General features: G+C 47.7%; 1 protein-coding gene across 2 annotated transcripts in view; it reads right to left on the reverse strand.

Moving 5' to 3' along the window:
* Positions 1–18,032, reverse strand: part of KIF26B (kinesin family member 26B) — a 791,950-nt gene that overhangs the window by 513,094 nt on the left and 260,824 nt on the right. For both annotated transcript variants that reach the window (XM_078648800.1, XM_078648801.1), the window contains one exon: positions 1,885–2,051. In XM_078648800.1, the coding sequence (XP_078504926.1) occupies positions 1,885–2,051 (167 nt within the window). The remainder of the gene's footprint in view (positions 1–1,884; positions 2,052–18,032) is intronic.

Consider the following 18,032-nt stretch of genomic DNA (forward strand, 5'->3'; position numbering starts at 1 on the left):
AAATTCAGAATGTGGAAATTCTGGATCTAAAACACATTTCCTTCTTTTCCTCGCACAACCAACAGTTCACAAATTCAGAATGTGGAAATTCTGGATCTAAAACACATTTCCTTCTTTTCCTCGCACAACCAACAGTTCACAAATTCAGAATGTGGAAATTCTGGATCTAAAACACATTTCCTTCTTTTCCTCGCACAACCAACAGTTCACAAATTCAGAATGTGGAAATTCTGGATTTAAAACACATTTCCTTCTTTTCCTCGCACAACCAACAGTTCACAAATTCAGAATGTGGAAATTCTGGATCTAAAACACATTTCCTTCTTTTCCTCGCACAATCAACAGTTCACAAATTCAGAATGTGGAAATGATGGATCTAAAATCAACTCCAAATGCATTACACCGGCAGACTAATGATAAACGTAGGCAAATGCTATTAAATCATTGCTGAAGTTGAAATGAAGGTGACTAAATGCCAAAGGCCAAATTTCGTGCAGATTCGTCAAAAGGTGCCCAAGTTATTAACAATCTAAAAAATGCATTTTCAATAGAACAGAAAGAGCGGCTGAACCACAATTACAGAGTCGCTACTATGATTCTGTAATCATGTATTAACGTATATAGATATCATCATATATATATATATTTTTTTTATGCATGTGTGTGCGTACATATTTTTTTCACTTTCATTTCTAGCACTTCCATGTACTTTGGCTTATTTATTGACTGTTTCAATCATATATGCTTGCAGTAAACATTGAGATCACCAAACCACCTGTATATTCAGAAATAATGCTACACATTCAAAAGTACAACTGTACAAGTGTTTTTTCTAAAGTTTAGAGTTCTGATTGTGTGACCAGACTCCAGCTCCCACACTTTACTTTCTTTCCACATAAACCAAACAGGTTGCAAAATATGTTAGTACTTAGAAACAGGTGAAACCTCAGTGTCTAGAATTAAGTACAGTACATACAAGCTAGGCATTTACATTTTTGTATGATTTAGGAACATTTTATATAAGCTTACTGCATCAGTACCATAAACTATGGAAACGTAGACCCATAGGAGTCTATTCCAATGGCTTGGTTTAGGGCCCTTTAGAGTCTGAGCAAGAGGCATGCTCACATTTACACATGAAGCCCTCTGAAGTGTCAGGTACAAAAGGTGCAGGTTTAAATGTCTCTCTAAAGACAGTGCTTTGCTTTGTTGATAAATATTGGAAGTCTTTTATAGGGTTTTGCCAAAATTCATTAGTACAGAGGCTAATCTGGGCTACTAGCTATGTCACTGTGTCCGTCATTCGGCATGTACTTGACAAGGCATTTGTGTTGTGCTATGAGAATAATTGTCACCAAATTCTATCTCCCTCTTCATATCATGTCATCAATTCAAGATTGACACAGAATCATTCTGACAATTTGGAAGCCAGTTAATAGGGTTGAAAGTAATCTGAGATTAAATCGAAAACTAGTTGTCAAATAGCTGGTAAACCTTGAACAAGTTTAGTTTAGAGTCGATGCTTTGCCTGCTTGATGCTTTTAATACATTTAACAATATTTTTAGATTTTCAGGAAAAGCTACACTGATTCTCACAGATTCGGGTCTTTGTATTATGTTGAGTTCTCTTTTGTTGACCCACAACTCCTATTCAAGACAAGACATATCAGCGGCTCAAATATATGTTGATACTAGTTCTTGCCAATCATAGATGGCCATGCAGATTTTAAGATATGAAACACACTTTATGGAAGAAAGTTAATCACTTTTGTAGCTCAAAATGATCATAGACGATGCTCGCAAGAGTAGTGTACCGCATCTCATTGGTGGCATTAAGTGGACAATTCTGCTTGAACTGAGGCAACAATACAGCATATATAGTACCTGGCGAAGAAAGAGGCCGCCACTGAGGTGCCGGTAGAGGCTTCGCTAGCGACATAGGTGCTCTGGGAGGCAGGGAAGCTGTACAAGGAGGGCTTGTCTGCATTGTAGCGATTCAGCGCAGCCTCCGTCAACCCCTCCCGGCCAGTCTCGGTCATCAGCTGAGAGATCTGCAATTGAAAAAGAGGTGATATGGCTCATTAGACAGACTGAAGCCCTGGGATTCAATCCTAACCACCACCACAACCTAACTCGTTAGGTCAGCCATTTTGTTTCATTGTTTGTACGGCGCACTACACATTATCCAACTTCATCATGTAAAATATAATTTGTAGGCTCTGAGAAATTGTACAGCTGACTGAGACAAGAAGTAATTTACTCTAATGGAATAAACAAAATAATATAACTTAGTGTTTTATGTGGTGGGCTTTGGCTTCTACATGGACAGAACTAGAAGCCATTTTACTGAAAATGTAGACTGATCCGTATTCACTTTACACAGATTGCCCATGGGGAACAGCAAAAGTGGTGGGGGATGGCCATTTTAAAGGACAGCACTGTTCGAGTGTACACAGCAGCTTCAAAGACTACCCCCTCAATATTTTCTTTATCTCATACTACCTTTACTTTCTATGGTGTAACATCTGTGTGAGCCCACCCAGTGTAATTCCTTATGGTTCCCAGGCATCCAAAATAAGTTAACCAACTGGCTCTTGGTCATTAGGGACACAGTCTCCAGGCCTGAGGTTTTTACCAACAGATCACTGATTCAAGTGTGTTAGCAGGGGCGGCTTTAGGCATGTGCAAGCTGTGCACCTACACAGGGCCGCCAAACCCCCTGGGGCGCCACGCCAATATATAATATATCCTTAATATAATAATCCTCTGAGGATGGATACATATTTGCGTGGCGGCCCCTGGCAGGGATTTGACGGCCTTTGGCTCTGTTCCACTTCCAAACACCCTGGCGCCCCCCTCTTCACTGGCCTCCGCGCCTGCATTCCTCCGGGGGCCCCCTACCAATGCTTCCTGCCCAGGGCCGCCATGAGCCTAGAGCCGCCCCTGGTGTTAGTCAAGTTATTTCAATGGAAGCAATTAAGACTACAACACCCAGAATGCTTTAGGATACAACCCAGACATTCAGGACTAAAAACAGTATCTATAGTTACCTGAAGGTAAGGTTAGTGGTCACCCTAATTCAAAATGTAGATGCAGGAAGCTGGTCAAACAGTCTTGTAGTAGTGGAAGATGTAGAACCTTTAGAAAAGTAAAAGGGCATTTGTCTCCTTATTTGTTGTCTAGCAAGTTCCTTCAAGTCTTTAATGTTTGTGTCACCCCTTCTTAGTCTTCCAATAGGAGACAATAGCCCCGGGGTATATTTGAAAATTGCCTACAGGGTCCGCCATGTTTTTCAATCCAAACATTCTTTGTGATGTTGTGTGTAGAGCATAAACACTGTTGAGAAGACTCACCCCAGTGGGTTCCATAAAAGGTGCATGTAGGGGGCATGGTCAAACTTCCCCTACCCTGGCTCTGATTAGCGGCAGGCAATTTCAGTCTCAGAAACACTGTGACAAGTGCAAGTAGTATTACTGGCCTTGTACTGCCTCTTCGGTGGCACAGAGAAAATAATGAAGACCCACCCAATAGAGAGAAACAATACTTTTCTTCTGTTCTAAAATGCTGATTTTTATCCACAACACTCAAACAATTTTAGGAAAACAATATGTTGGTCCTGACCACATAATAATATATTTAAATATATGTATCTGATAACGACCAGGTGACTTTATCATGAGCCTGTAATATTGATACATATTGTTTATTGAGAGTGAAAAAAATCTCTGGTTCATTTTATTAAACTAAGGTGACTCCGGGAATAGTCAAATGCTTCCAAGCCCCAACTTATGCCGTGAGCTTCTTTTATTTCGGATGAGGGTGCAAACTAACTGAGATGCACGAGGTCATGAACAACACCCAACAACGTAAGAACTTTTTCAACATGTCTACCTCGGAGAAACTAGCACTGTCTACCTTAGCAAATGACAGATCCCTTACCATCAAGCCCGCTGACAAGGGCGGTGCCATAGTGCTACAAGACACCAACATCTACCATGAAGAATGTCTGAGACAACTGCACGACACCAGAGCCTATCGCCGTCTTAATGAAGATCCCACTCTAAGAATCTCGAACGACATCAAGAGTCTAGTAGAAGAAGGATCGTCGGAAGGCTGGATCACTCCTCAAGAAGCAAGGTATCTAATTACAGCGCATCCAGTGATTCCATATTTCTACTGCCTTCCAAAAATACACAAGGCCCAGAGACCGCCTCCTGGACGGCCCATTATTTCTGGTATAGGTTCGTTACTCGAGCCTTTATCTACTTTCGTAGATTTCTTTTTGAAACCTATAGTTAAGGAGACACCGACATACCTACAAGACACAGGGGATGTGCTAAGATTATTAGCAGATGCAGAGTTCAACGTTGAGACAGACCTGTTGGTCAGCTTCGACGTTGAGTCGTTGTACATCTCAATCCCACAACAAGAAACTTTGGATTGCATCAGAATTCTCTTAGAGGCCAGACAAATGGACACGATTACACCAGTAGCCTTCATAATGGAGTGCGCAAGGCTCGCAATGATGGAAAAAAATTTCCAGTACCAAAATGAGCTCTATCTCCAGGTCTCAGGGACCTCAATGGGGAGTGTCTTCGCACCCAGCCTAGCAAATCTGTACATGCACCAATTTGAATAAGATCATGTATTGAACCACAGTAACCCGTTTATCCATCAGGTGGTACTGTGGAAAAGATACATTGATGACATTTTGGTGATCTGGAGAGGGTCATTCACCGAGGTGTCGTCTTTCCATACATGGCTGAACTCAAGGAATCAGTTTCTCAAGTTCACTATGGAGAGTAGCAAAGAAAAACTTGCGTACCTCGACCTCCAGATTTTTCCAGCAGAGGGAGGCCTACATAGTGAACTCTTCAAGAAACCTATGGCACGAAACTCGCTACTATCATTCCAGAGTTTCCATCCGCAATCATTGCGTGAGAATCTGCCTGTAGGCCAATTTCTCAGGGTGCGACGGAATTGTTCCTCCAACAGTTTATACAATCACCATGCTGAAGAACTGTCATCCAATCTGAGAGATCGGCACTATCCAAACCATCTTGTACGCCGAGCATGCAAGAGAGCTTTCAATAACAACCGGGAGGCACTCCTACAACATAAGAGGTCAGACGCTACCAGAGACCGGATGACTATGGTGCAAACCTTTACCACATCCTCAAATGCTGTAAAGAAGACCATACTGAAACATTGGAAGATCTTAAATACAGGGGCAGGTGCATTACCTCGTCCACTGTTCGCATTTAGGAGAGGACCATCCATTCGGGACAGTTTGGTTCATACCAGACCACGGAGCGATATGAAACAAATCACGAACACCCTCTGGAACACCAACCCAGTACAAGGCCATTACCCCTGTGGCAATTGTGCGGCTTGTCCACAGACACGCAAGACCCTAACGATTGACATTGGCACCAATAGACCTTGGAGGCTAACAAGACATACGAACTGTAACTCAGAGAAACTGATTTATTTGATCACCTGTCCCTGCAAGAAGCAGTATGTGGGCCACACAACGAGAATGATCAAGTCTCGCATCAGCGAACATAAAAGCACGATCCGTTGCAGGAAACAATCTACAGGCCTTACAAATCACTTCTTAGAAGCAAAACACAAAGCAGAGGACCTAACATGGGTGGTACTGGAACAGCCTTACATCCCGCCACACATCGCTGATGTCTCGCATTTTCTCTTTGTCAAGGAGCAACGGTGGATTTTTAAATTGAAGTCTGACAGTAATGGGCTTAATGACAACATTCCGTGGCTCTCGATCTGAGTGCAACACCTGCCATCTGGTACTCCTATGTCACTATAATTTAATTTCTTTTGATCCTATACCTGTATAAATTGAGGCCTCTATACTGTTCTTTGTAATTAGAATTTTTTCGAAGTTTTTCTGATTGACTTACAGGGCGCTTCACATTTACAGGTAGACACCATTGAACATCGAGGGCTACAAACTCTGACCTTTGTGCTCTTATCAGCACCTGTATCATCACGATAGTCAACATGATACAGCGGACTACCGATTACAAGTCACAAATGGTCTTTTCTGAGTATACTGATGTGCCCAGTTCTGTATCCATTGAATTGCACCGGGTTCTCGTTGTTATGGGTCTGAATCGGCTTTAATCCACATTGTCAAAACTAACTGTCACTGGGGGATATTCAGTCTGGACTCAGGAAGGTTTGATTAATAATCCATCCTTCTTTGAATTATACAGCACTCGCCTTGGTAGGTTATTGAACCTAATTCTCTTAAGCCATCAAGAGCAGTTAGTTGCCCACAAGGTTCGTTTTCGGCCGGCGCTCGTCGCCGAATTCAGCTAACTAGACAAAGGATTTCCCGTAGACCTTCCGTATGTAGTGGCTTATACAGCTTCTCGCGCTGCGGCGTTCTGCGCACGCGCGAGCAACCACACCTGGTGATTGGGCATGCGCGACTCACGGAGGTGAGTTGATACCAACGCGCATGCGCGTCGGATGACCCCTCAGCATCTGCGCATGCGATGCCCCTAGTGTCACACCAGCGCGCATGCGTCGCCGCACCGCTGGGAGGACCAGCTGAGCTCAATCATGTACTTAGTACGAGTATATAATCGCGTCCCGCCTGCCCGTCGGTGCCTCCCCTTCGGCTCGAGATCCCGCCAGAGGTACCGACGGACAGGTAAGAGAGGACTGGAGGGTCTGCACAGTATTGTGGTTACATAGCTAGATTGCTGGCCCCACAATTGTTGTTTTGACTGTAGGGATATATATAGAACGAGGGGAAACTCTCACGTTTATCACCAGCAATACCATACAGCTGGTGCATGTAAAGGAGACCTGTGCTATTCAAACATTACGTAGCACTAACCTAAGATATGCTAAAGGGGGTTGTAGATGTTAGTCGTTGAATGCCTCCATCTAGTTCATCGTGGGGGGGACCACTTTGGACAGATCAGAAAATAACTGGGTTCTTTAAACAGTACATAGATTTAAATCCAGTGACAGGTATCTAATAGAGGAACTGTCTTTACTTACATGTTTAGAGCGGTGCCTTAATCCTCCGAGCAGTTGCCGGGTGAGGTGAGGCTTGCTTCCCACGCATCGATGGGTAAGTGATATACTAAGTTCTTGAAACAATATACAGATTATCTGTTGGCGACGTAATTTAGCGCACTTTTCAAGTGGCCATCACAAAGCAGTGATGTGCCTGTCTGAGTCTAGTTTAACTAACACTGGTTCTGCACAAGAATAGCACTTCTCATTAAGTACACACTTAAGTTGTAAATCTATGTTTATTCCTTAATAAGCATCACGTGTTTGCATTGTCTACATGTTTTTTTTTTTTCTTTCTTTTTTTTCTTTCTTTGTATTTATTACAGGGAAGACCACTTGCATCTATTGAGCAAATTAAGAAGATGTGGTAGGATGGTCCTGAATGACCACTCTTATTCTACTTCGATAATGGTCTGTTAGTTTTTCTAATTATTATTTCATCATTCTAGCACGATTGATAGTGTAATTGCAGTAGCATATAAGAGCTTGGCCCTGATGAATGCCGGTGAACTTTCACAATACGGCAGAAACATGTTGGCCCGATTTTTTGATTTCCACCAAGCAATTTAGACAGTGATTTTGTCACACTGTCACTTCACTATTTTTTAATCTGACGTCTAGGCAAACACTAATAAAGGTCCTTGTTTGCTTTGACAGCCATTTTATACACATCACTTGAATTAATTTTTGCACTGCACATATCAGCTTCACCATCTGTATGAACAACTGCGGTGACCAGACCATGGCCAAGTGATGCGATGCCAAAATACATCTGGGCGTTCGCACACAGACCGAGGTTTGGGTGTCCTACATGATGAGGCTCCGCCATCTGGGTGGGCTGATAGGACTCAAAACAGCAATTGTTGATAGCTAATCTGATTTCTGATTATTGACTCAATCCCTTCTGTGCAATTTGTCCAGTGTTGGTTTAAGTATCTCAGCGTCACTCGACCTACAGGCTCTTTGTTCTTTATGTAGTTACACTCGGGGTATTTACCTGTTTGGTCGTTAAACATTCCCTCGGACCCTCCCCTACGAGTTGTTGTTATATGGTGCAAACTAACTACCATAATCGATCAATCAGGTGCCGACATATTGACAAAATGCGGCAAACAGTTGCGTAGATCTAATGATTTAGCACTTGCTTGCTTCTTTGTCCAATATGGAAGGTAACACTGACAAAATGCCTGAAAACCATGATCTTAAAGGACTGGTTACACATTGTTTAATATAGCCTTAGAGCCCGCCGTAGCGCACTCTACCGGCCATTAACCCCTTGCAGGCATCGGAAGGCCCCCGGCCATCCGACATCACAGTGGGCGTGTGCGGAGGACGGCCGGGGCGCCGTCCAAACCCCGCCCACTCATTATTTCCCCAGCACCGTGGCAGAGTATGCGTCGCGGTTAAGGGGTTAAAAGCTCTGCTGCAGCGTTAAAGGCCGGATCCGAAGGCGGGTGCCTTTAACAAGGCAGTGGGCCTTTTAGGCCGATAGAGCCCGCTACAGAGGACTCGAAGGCTATTTGAACATTCCGCCCCTAGAGGGCAGAATGTTCTAATTTGTAAACTAAGGCCTTATGGGGCATGAGGGGATTTAACCTGTTCGGTGCCGGGGGCCGTCCGACATCACAGTGGGCGTGTGCGGAGTACGGCCTGGGGCCGTCCGAAACACACCCACTCATTAAATCACCCACACCACAGCGGAATTCGCGCTGCGGTCAACAGGTTAAATCCCCTCAGGCTCCATGAGGCCTTTTGTACACAGCAACAGCTGTGAGCAAACATTGTAATGTTGGAGCTCCGGGCTTCTACCGGCCATTAGAAGCCGGAGCACTCCATTGCTTTCAATAGAGCTCCCAACATTCCAATGTTCTAATTAGCCTTTGATTAGCTACAGGACTCAGAGTCTAATGAGGTTGATATTGCTGTTGGCTTATTTCAGTCATTGTAAGACGCTTCATATTTTTTAATTGTTCTTTTTCTAAATGGGGTTTTTCTAATTAAATTGCACACTTTTTATGTAGCTTTGCTGTTTTATATTAAAGACATAACTGTTTCAGCATGAAATTGGGACATGGGTAATTTCTGGGAATTATGGACAGAAAAGTCTTAATAAATGAATAAAACTAAATATTAGTAAGGGATTAGAAGGTGGTCGAAGTGATAGAAAAAAGGCAGCTGACTTAGCCCTTCTGTCTCAGAGCCCCAGTGTCACCAGGTCCTGGCGGTCTTTTGCCCCCCCCCCAGCTACATTGGATGCAGCAGCAGGTCTTGAGCGACTCCCCCTACCCTTCCTTCACTTATGTTGTCCTGATTTTGTTGTGCCCTATGTCCCCGGTTGGGTTTGAACTGCACTACACCTGAATCATTTCAATGCTACCTGGTGGCGTGATTTGCCAGCACTGCTCTGTCCTTCCTGGGATATTGTTAGCCGCCAGGCTTCTTGTACCCTGTTAAAACTACAACTACCAGAATGCAATGAGAAGGGTGCTGGGTTGTGTGCTACCCCATGCTGCTTTGGGCTAAGGTCATGTGACCAAGAGGGTTCTTAAGTGTTCAGATCCCGTTTTCAAGTGCTTGGCTTTCATTGTGAAAGAACCTTGCCCGTTCACCCGTCTGGATTTAATTCACATTTGAACCTGCATTAGTGTTCCCTTGTCATCCTGGATCTAAGTGCCCAAGTGAAGCTGAACCACTGGAGGTTATAATTTTTTGTTTATTTCGGGCCACCAGCATTTTGCTACTTGCAGCGCGTGGCTGCGCTGCAATCTTCCTCTGGGATTTGAATTCCGTGCCTGAACGCGCTCTATTCCCCCTCCTTCCCCGCTATTACAGCGTGACGACGCGCTGTGTTTTGTCTTTCCTTTTTGTGTAGGAACACGCAAGCGCTGGGGCGCACGGTGTTCTTAGTCTTTTTTGAAGAACTTCCTTTAGTTGTTGAAGTCGGCTTCAGTGTAAGCGCGAGGTTGCGCAAACTCTTACTTTTGCCTCTCAAGCTATTAACAAGTCTCGAGAACACCTTTTTGTTTTAATTAATTTTGAGTCTCCTTGCTGTAGTGCGGCGGGGCCTGGGGTGTAGCTAGGATGCAGCAGTGCTAGAATGGCGGCACGACACAGTTGGTTTTACTTTCGTGGCCGGAAGACCCCGAGCGGTCTCCGGCCGTTTATTTATCCCCTCGGGGTGAGCCCGCCCCAAGGAGTGTGGGGATGCGTGTAAGTAGCAACATTGTCTGAGAGAGCCCGGATGGCTCTCTTCATCCCTCCTTTCTTTTGGTTCTAGACCATCAGGTGGTCAGTTCATGGGGACTTATATACAAAGTCCTTCAGTTGTTGACTCAGCAGGATTCGGCCGGAGACTATACTTCTGGCTCCAGGAACCGCGAGCTGTCGAGGCACTGGACGGGATACCCCTGGCCGACTCGATGCCAGTGTTTGGACATGTTGACCGGGTACTATCAGCACAGCCTTGGCTGACTTGCCTGGGTGTCTCCGGTGGGGTGTTCCTCCCGCTGCGTGAAGCAGGAGGAGAGAAGTTCGGAAGTGAGTCCGGGTAGCAGATGCTTCTTGGTCCGCCTCAGCTGTCTTCTTGAAGCTGGACACATTCCTCGTGATGGATTGTAATCCCTTTTGAGCAGTGACCATGGTCCCTTGAACACTTACAACGATCAATACTTCTGGCTCGTAGGGTGTCCGGAACTTCCACCCGGGGTGTCGGTCTTTGATCACCACCCGGTCTCCCAATCTTAGCTGAGGTTCTTGGGCCCTTCGGGCTTCACTGGCCTTCCGATTCATTGTCTCCCTTCTTGCTTGGACGGCTGCATCATCCCGCTCCAAGGGCACTCACGTCGGGTCTGACGGGATACGGTCTTGTGGGGCTCACTTGAACGGGAGATGAGCCGGAGCACACTTGGTGGTGCTATGAGGGGTCTGTCGGTAAGCACTGAGGAACTGGTCAAGAGCTGTTTCGGGGTCTTCACCATTCTCCACTGCGATGCGCAATGCGCGGTTGATTGTCCTCAATAGATGTTCCACTTCCCCATTCGCTTGGGGCCATAGCAGGGTGAGCTTCCTATGGCGAACCACTAGACTTTCGAGGTACTTCTGGAACGCTCGCCCCTGGAAAGGGGTCCATTGTCGGACTTGACCTCTTCCGGTAGTCCCAACATTGCAAAGGTTCTGTCCAGGACTCTCTTCACATGGGGAAAAGCTGTTGACGACACCACTTCAACGATGGGGAATTTCGAGAATTAGTCAACCATGACTAGCATGTGACGTCCATCTGGGAAACTCCCAAAATCCACGTTGAGATGCGCCCACGGAGTCTTGCTTGGTTCTTCCGTGATCACAGGTGCTGGCCCCCCTCCAGTGATCGTGCAGGCATGGCACTGCCTTACCACCTCCTCTACCATGGAGTCCATCACCGGGAACCAGACCTTGTCCCGTAAGCTGGCTTTGGTCTTCGCCATTCCTTGATGGCCAACGTGTGCCAGCGCAAGGATCCTTTTTTGAAGACACTCCGGAACCACAATAAGGGGTCCATTCAGGACGACTCCTTCTTCCGCCACACTTAGTTCGCTCCGAACTTGCCACAGTTGTTGGCGGGCATGGCTGACCTCCAGCCGGAGGACGCGTGTGCCGTCCATGAAGTGGGCCCATCCATTGTTCTCCACAGCTCCTCGGACTCGGGAAAGAGTGGGGTCTTCTTGAGTGGCTCGGCCAATTTCTTCAAGTGTCATGGCCTTGGGACACGCTCCTTGCGACACCATGTTGACAAACGCTTCGGTGCTGCAGGCATCCGCCGACGGGTCGGATGGCATCGTGGACTCCGGATGACGAGACAGATAGGCAGGGTTGTGGGCCCCTGGGCGGAAGACTACTTTTTTAGTTGTAGTCTTGCAGCTGCACCGCCCATCGTTCGATCCTTGGGGGTGCTAGCCGGGATGAGCCAGCAAACTGCGGGAGCAGCGGTTTGTGGTCAGTCACGACATGGAACTCCTGGCCGCACAGATACAGGTGGAAGTGCTGGCACGCCCATTTGATAGCCAACGCCTCCCTCTCGATTTGGGCGTATCTGGTCTCAGTGTCGGTGAGAGCGTTGCTGGCATAGGCGACTGGCTTCCACACCTCTGGGCCGGTGTTCTTGAAGGAAGACCGCACCTAGGCTCATGGGCCTGGCATCGACGACCAGTTCCGTTCGTCGTCTTGGGTGGAAGTAGGCCATCATGGTCTTGTCCAGCAATCCCGCTTTGATGTCCTGTAATGCTTTGTTGGCCGCCAGCGTCCACTCCCACTTGTGATCGTGGCGCATACGGACACGCAGTGGCTCAGACATGGCTGCAAGATTGGGGATGAACCGTCCATAGTACGTGGCCATGCCGAGGAAGCTCCTCACTACGGTGGGGTTTCGAGGCGTGCTTGCCTATCGGATGGCTTCGGCTTTCTTCGGATCCACTAGGAGTCCTTCTCAGGTGAACGTGTACCCAAAGAAATCGACGCTCTCTTGATAAAATGAGCATTTGGATTTGTGCAGAGTTAGCCCACAGTCTGCCAATCTTTTCAGAGTGGCTCGGAGGTGCGAGTGGTGTTCCTATAGCGTGGTGGAGAGCACGAGGATATCATTGCTGAGGTTGATCACCCCTTGCAGCCCCGGCAATGCTTCCCGGATGGTATTTTGGAAGCCTTCGGCGGCTGACGACACTCCAAAGCTGAGCCTCTTGTACCTACGTAGGCCAACGTGCATCGAGAAGGTGGAAATATACCGGCTCTCGGGCTCCAGTTCCAGCTGATGGTAGCCGGCGTTCAGGTCTAGTTTGGAGAACCACTTGGCCCCATTTAGGTCCGCCACAATATCGTCCATTGTGGGGGTGATGTGACGTTCTCTCTTCTTGGCAGTCTCATGTCGACACAGAGTCGAATGGCTCCTGATTACTTGGGTTTGGGTGCCACGACCAGCGGGGACACCCACGGAGTATCACCAGAGACCTTCTTGATTACATCTAGCTCTTCAAGCTTTCTCAGCTCCTCCTCCACTTGTGGGCGTAGGTTGAAGGGCACCCGATGGTGCCTGAGCGCCACGGGCCATACCGAAGGGTCAATGTTGAGCTTGAACCTCTTGCCTTTGAGTTCCCCCAAGTCCTTTGAAGAGAGCCAGAAACTCCTTCAACATCGCTTCCGCATGGGATTCATGGATCTGGTTGGCGAAGAAGACAAGTCCTAGGTCTTCGACCGTGTGGCAGCTGAGTAAAGTTTCCTTTTTTACCCTCGGTGATGTGGAACCTCGCCTCGGTGGAGTAACTTCTGCTTGCGACGGTGGTCTGAATGACACCACGGAGAGGAAACGGGTCCGTCCCTCCATACGTGTAGATTCGTGCAGTGGACGGTGCAAGAGGAGGTTGCGGTGACAGGCGGTCGTACTGGTTGGAGTCCATCATATTGACAGATGCCCAAGTGTCGATGAGTGCTTGTACGGCAGTGCCTTCGATGGAGACTAAGCACATGGGAGGTGGTCTTCGACAAGTCCCTGTCCTGCTTACGTATGACACCACAAACACTTCTTCGTTGTCCTCGTCCTCATACATGGGGCGTTGTTCCTGTGGTTGGTCATCCGGCACTGACGGTGGGTCGTCAAGGGAGATTTGGCGAACACGTTGGGACATGCTTCTGGGCCTCGATGATGTTGGTTGGAATCACCCACCGCGGCACACTCTGGCGTAATGGTTTAGCCTTCCGCAGCGAGAGCAAGTTTTCCCTTTCACCCCGCAGACTGCCTTCGCGGGGTGATCCTCGCCACAGTATCCACACGGTCCACCTGATGGATGTCAAGGCGCCTGGCGAGGCGTCGTGGGGCATCTCTGGATTGCATCCACCTTCTCCTCCTTGATTGGCGGGTGCCTGGGGGCCTGTGATGCGGCGACCGGCGTATGTAGGGCGGCTTCCATCTCTTCTGCCCTGACGTCTGACAGATCGTGGGAGCAGGCTAGGACCAGGATCTTGTCCAGCAAGATTCCAGGTTGCCGGAGGATCCGCTTCCGCAGGAGCTTTGAGCGGCAGCCTAGGATGATCTGATTACGGATTTCATCCCGCTGGTCTGTGAAGGGGAACGTGCTAGTCAGCCGGCATAGCCGCACATAGAACATATTGACGGATTCGGCATCGGTCTGCCACGCTCTCTTGAACTTGAACTTCTCAAAATCATGGTTGAGCTGTGGGTCAAAGTGTCTATTGAGCGCGGCAACCGCCCCCTCGTAGTCATCTTGATTTCCGGTGTTGGGGAGCGTCTCAACCAGATCATAGATCTCCGCGCCCCCTAGTAGATGAGGAGTGACCGTTTCACGGTGACGTCCGTTTCCCTTGTCCCCTTGAAGTAGTGGTTGAGTCGTCCGACCCAGGCATTCCATCTTGGCGCGGCAGTAGCGGGGTCCGAGGCTTCACTGAAGGGGGGTAGCGGTGCAACTGCAGTGTGGGTATGCACCGGTGGTGGTGGATTGGCACCAACGACTGTATTGCGCCCTCCATCTTGCTGGGTGGCAGCACCTGTCGCCGGTGGATTGCTTATTGCGGCCGAGCGACGGTGCGTGAGCGCAAGGTCGCAGCTTGCGTGCGGACGTGTAGCTCCTGGGCGTGTGCTTCAGCACGTGGTCCTGTGTTGCAGACCGTGCAGCAGCTCTGTGTGCATGCAGGTTGGGGGGCGCAGTTAGCCCTCTTGCGCAGCTTTGCAGGGGAGAGAAAGTGTCACTGTGGCCGGCCTGTGTGTGCTTTTCTCTTGCCGTGTGGTTTTCTCCCCAGTATACTCAGTTCTCCACCCCTGTCCAGCCTGATTCAGAGGTGCAGCCCTTTCTGTGGTCCCTGGATGCCTAACTTTGTGTATCTTCCTTTTCTCTTTTTTTTTTTTTGAGAGAGATGGTCTCCACACGCAAGGAGTAACAGAGCCCCTCTCTTTGAGATCAGGGCTTGGGGCAGACAGTCACTCGAGCCTCAGCAGAAGCGCGCTGTTCCAAGTGCAGGCAGCGGAGGGGGCAGCCCAATCCAGGGCTTCGCTGCTCCAATGCAGGCCGACGGGCCCGGACGCGGCACTGAGGCACAGGAGGAGCACGGGATCAGACGCGGCTCCGAGAGCGGCTCCGTGTGGGAGGGGCAGCCCGGACACGGCGGGGGGCCCCCTAGCACTCGCGCACTTACCCGCGAGACGCCGGCCACATCAAAGCGCTCCCGTTGGGCAGGGAGACGCGTGGGCGGGAGCAGGCCAGGTCGTCGTCGAGGCGGGTAGGCGCTTCGAAGATCGAGGCTGTGAGCGATGGGGCCTCACGGAGCAACAGGTGTCTGATAGACCGGAGCGGCACGGCTGTGCTCCGCACGCTCCCAACGGGAAACAGCGAGGTAGGCCAAAAGCATGCGAGGGGTGCAACAGGCCTCGTCCCCAATGTAGTGCAGCAGGGCCTGGGGTGTAGCTAGGCCGCAGCAGCGCTAGAATGGAGGCACAACACAGTTGGTTTTACTTTTGTGACCGAAAGACCCCGAGTGGTTTCAAGCCGTTTATTTATCCCCTCGGAGCGAGCCTGCCCCAAGGGGTGTGTGGATGCGTGTAAGTGCCAACACTGTCTGAGAGAGCCCGGATGGCTCTCTACACTTGCAGTCAGTGACAAGGCTGATACTTTGCTCCCATTTGCCTCCGTGTACTCAGACCGTTCTGCTATGGCGGTCCAGGTTGCTAATAGGTCAAGTTCCCTCGCGTTGCTTTTCAAAACGCGTTAGCAGAGAAATGCGCTCGCTCTCATGAACTTCTGCCTCTGTGCTTTTCATGCCACAATCCGGGGGATTTTCACTCTTGGCAGTCATGTGCCTTTGAATCATCCAGTGTAATGGCGAACTTGGCTGTTGGAGGACTGTTCATTGGAAACCATTTACTTTATTACCTTTGTCACTTGTTTTTTTTTTTTAACATTGTATTTTGCCCTTTTCTTAAGAAGAAAGTTACTCTCACCTGTGTTTAATTCGTACCTCCTTGTCATTTCCTTCTGCAGGATTCCAGTGTCTAATTGGGTTAGTTATCCTTCCTGCTGGTCACGATCGAAGATTCCCTGCTGATCCTACTTCGTCTCTTCGCTCCTTGGGGGTACTAGTGTCTCCTTAGTGTGCCTCGTCTGTCACAGGGGGGAAACATCCTTTACAACGCAACTTTTACCACGCAGTGCTTTTACATCGCAACTTTTACAACGCAAACCATTACAACGCATTACGCTGGGGGGCGCTCTAGGATAGGGAATAGATTTAATTTACTATCCAACACCTTCCCTAGTGTCCACGGGGACTGGAGTTGGAATAGTAAATTAAACTATTCACTATCCAGCACCCCAAAGCGCTATGCGTTGTAACAGCATGCGTTGTAAAAACTGCGATGTAAAAGCATGCGATGTAAAAGCATGCGTTGTAATGTCATACTTCCGTCATAGGGTGACAGTATCCCTGGGGAGAGGAAAGGCTCGCTCTTGAGGAACTGGTGCTTCTGCCTTGGGACCTAGCCTCCATGCGACAGATATTGCCTCACGGTTTGATGTACTCACCATACCTTACTCTCCGTTCTTCCTGTTGCTACTAGTTACTGTGCACCATACTACTGGCAATCACTTTTTCTTTCTTCTTCCACCTGCTACATGAGCGCTGCTCTGACTGTATGCTTTATCAATAACGTGCAAAACGTTAATAAAAACGATTTAAACAAGTGATAGGAAAAAAGGCGCAGTGGTTTGTGTTTGTAGCCTGAAGCCTGAGATCTTAATATAGGTCCACAGAACACATTATTTACAACACTTGAAAGCAAAAATGCTTAAACGAATGCTGTATGAAACAAGTGTTGTATTATAAGTTATTAATACATGACCACGGATATATTCTTACTCATCTGCAAATATTTCTCGGCCCAACATGGAAATCTGTATTTTAAGAGAAAGACATAAACTTCAGTAAATGTTGGCAATTCGTGAATTGTGACACCACTTTGCGATTCAAAGGGAAATTGGTCCAACGGGGGGGGGACAGCTTCTCCTTTGCAAATGAGTTACCACCTAGTTTTAAGTTTTGCAATTTGCCAGGCATGAGGCATACATATTAAATCTATTGTGTATAATCTAAGTCCTGTTGTTTTAAGTGACCTAAGCATCTTTGCAATTTTAGCCCAATAAACGTCTCTTTGATGTGTGGTTTCTCTGTACTTTGTCATATTGTTCTAAACAAAATCAACCCACAAAGCGGCATCTATGTGTTGAAGTGCAGTGATTCTGTTTGACATAAAACACTGGAAGCAATTACTTGAAAACCTTTGTAAACCTATGCAGACAGATTAAATTGCATTGGCCTATAATTTGTCATTGTAAATGCACGTGCCAGTTATTCAGTTCTCCCATTCATCATTAGCACAATAAAAAGCTATACATCATTAATAAAAGGGATATAAATCACCCAGGATCAAATAACACAAGTGGTGTCCTTTTATTTACAAGGGAGAATGTGACACTCGTACAAATTAAAAAGCTGTTCCTCTTTTAAGACCTCTGCCAGTCGCCCTGATTGTCTTCGTCAGTGGCACAGAAAGCGCCAACAAAAGGGATGGGCTTGTGAAAGGCCAGATAAGACTCTGTGGAAGGCTTGCAAACAAGTGATAGAGAAAAGACGCCAAAGGAGTTGCACTGGCTATTATGTATTCTTAAAGTGTACTAAAGCACTCCTGTGTTCAGCAGGCGTCTTCGGAGCACTTTACAACAAGCATTTTCGATGCCGTAGGTCTCGCATTTGCAAGCGTTTAAGCTATTGGCCTTGTAAATGACGATGCCTTTTATTTATGTGTTTTTTGAAGCAACACGTATACAAAAGGCATTGTCATTTTTAATTCCAATTGCTCAAACTCTCGCAAATGCGAGACCTCTCTAATGGTGACCGCGCCCCTTTCTTTAGACACTGCTCGCCGGATGCAGGTTACAGCA

The sequence above is a fragment of the Lissotriton helveticus genome, chromosome 6 (genome assembly GCF_964261635.1).
Source record: "Lissotriton helveticus chromosome 6, aLisHel1.1, whole genome shotgun sequence".
Classification (NCBI taxonomy): domain Eukaryota; kingdom Metazoa; phylum Chordata; class Amphibia; order Caudata; family Salamandridae; genus Lissotriton; species Lissotriton helveticus.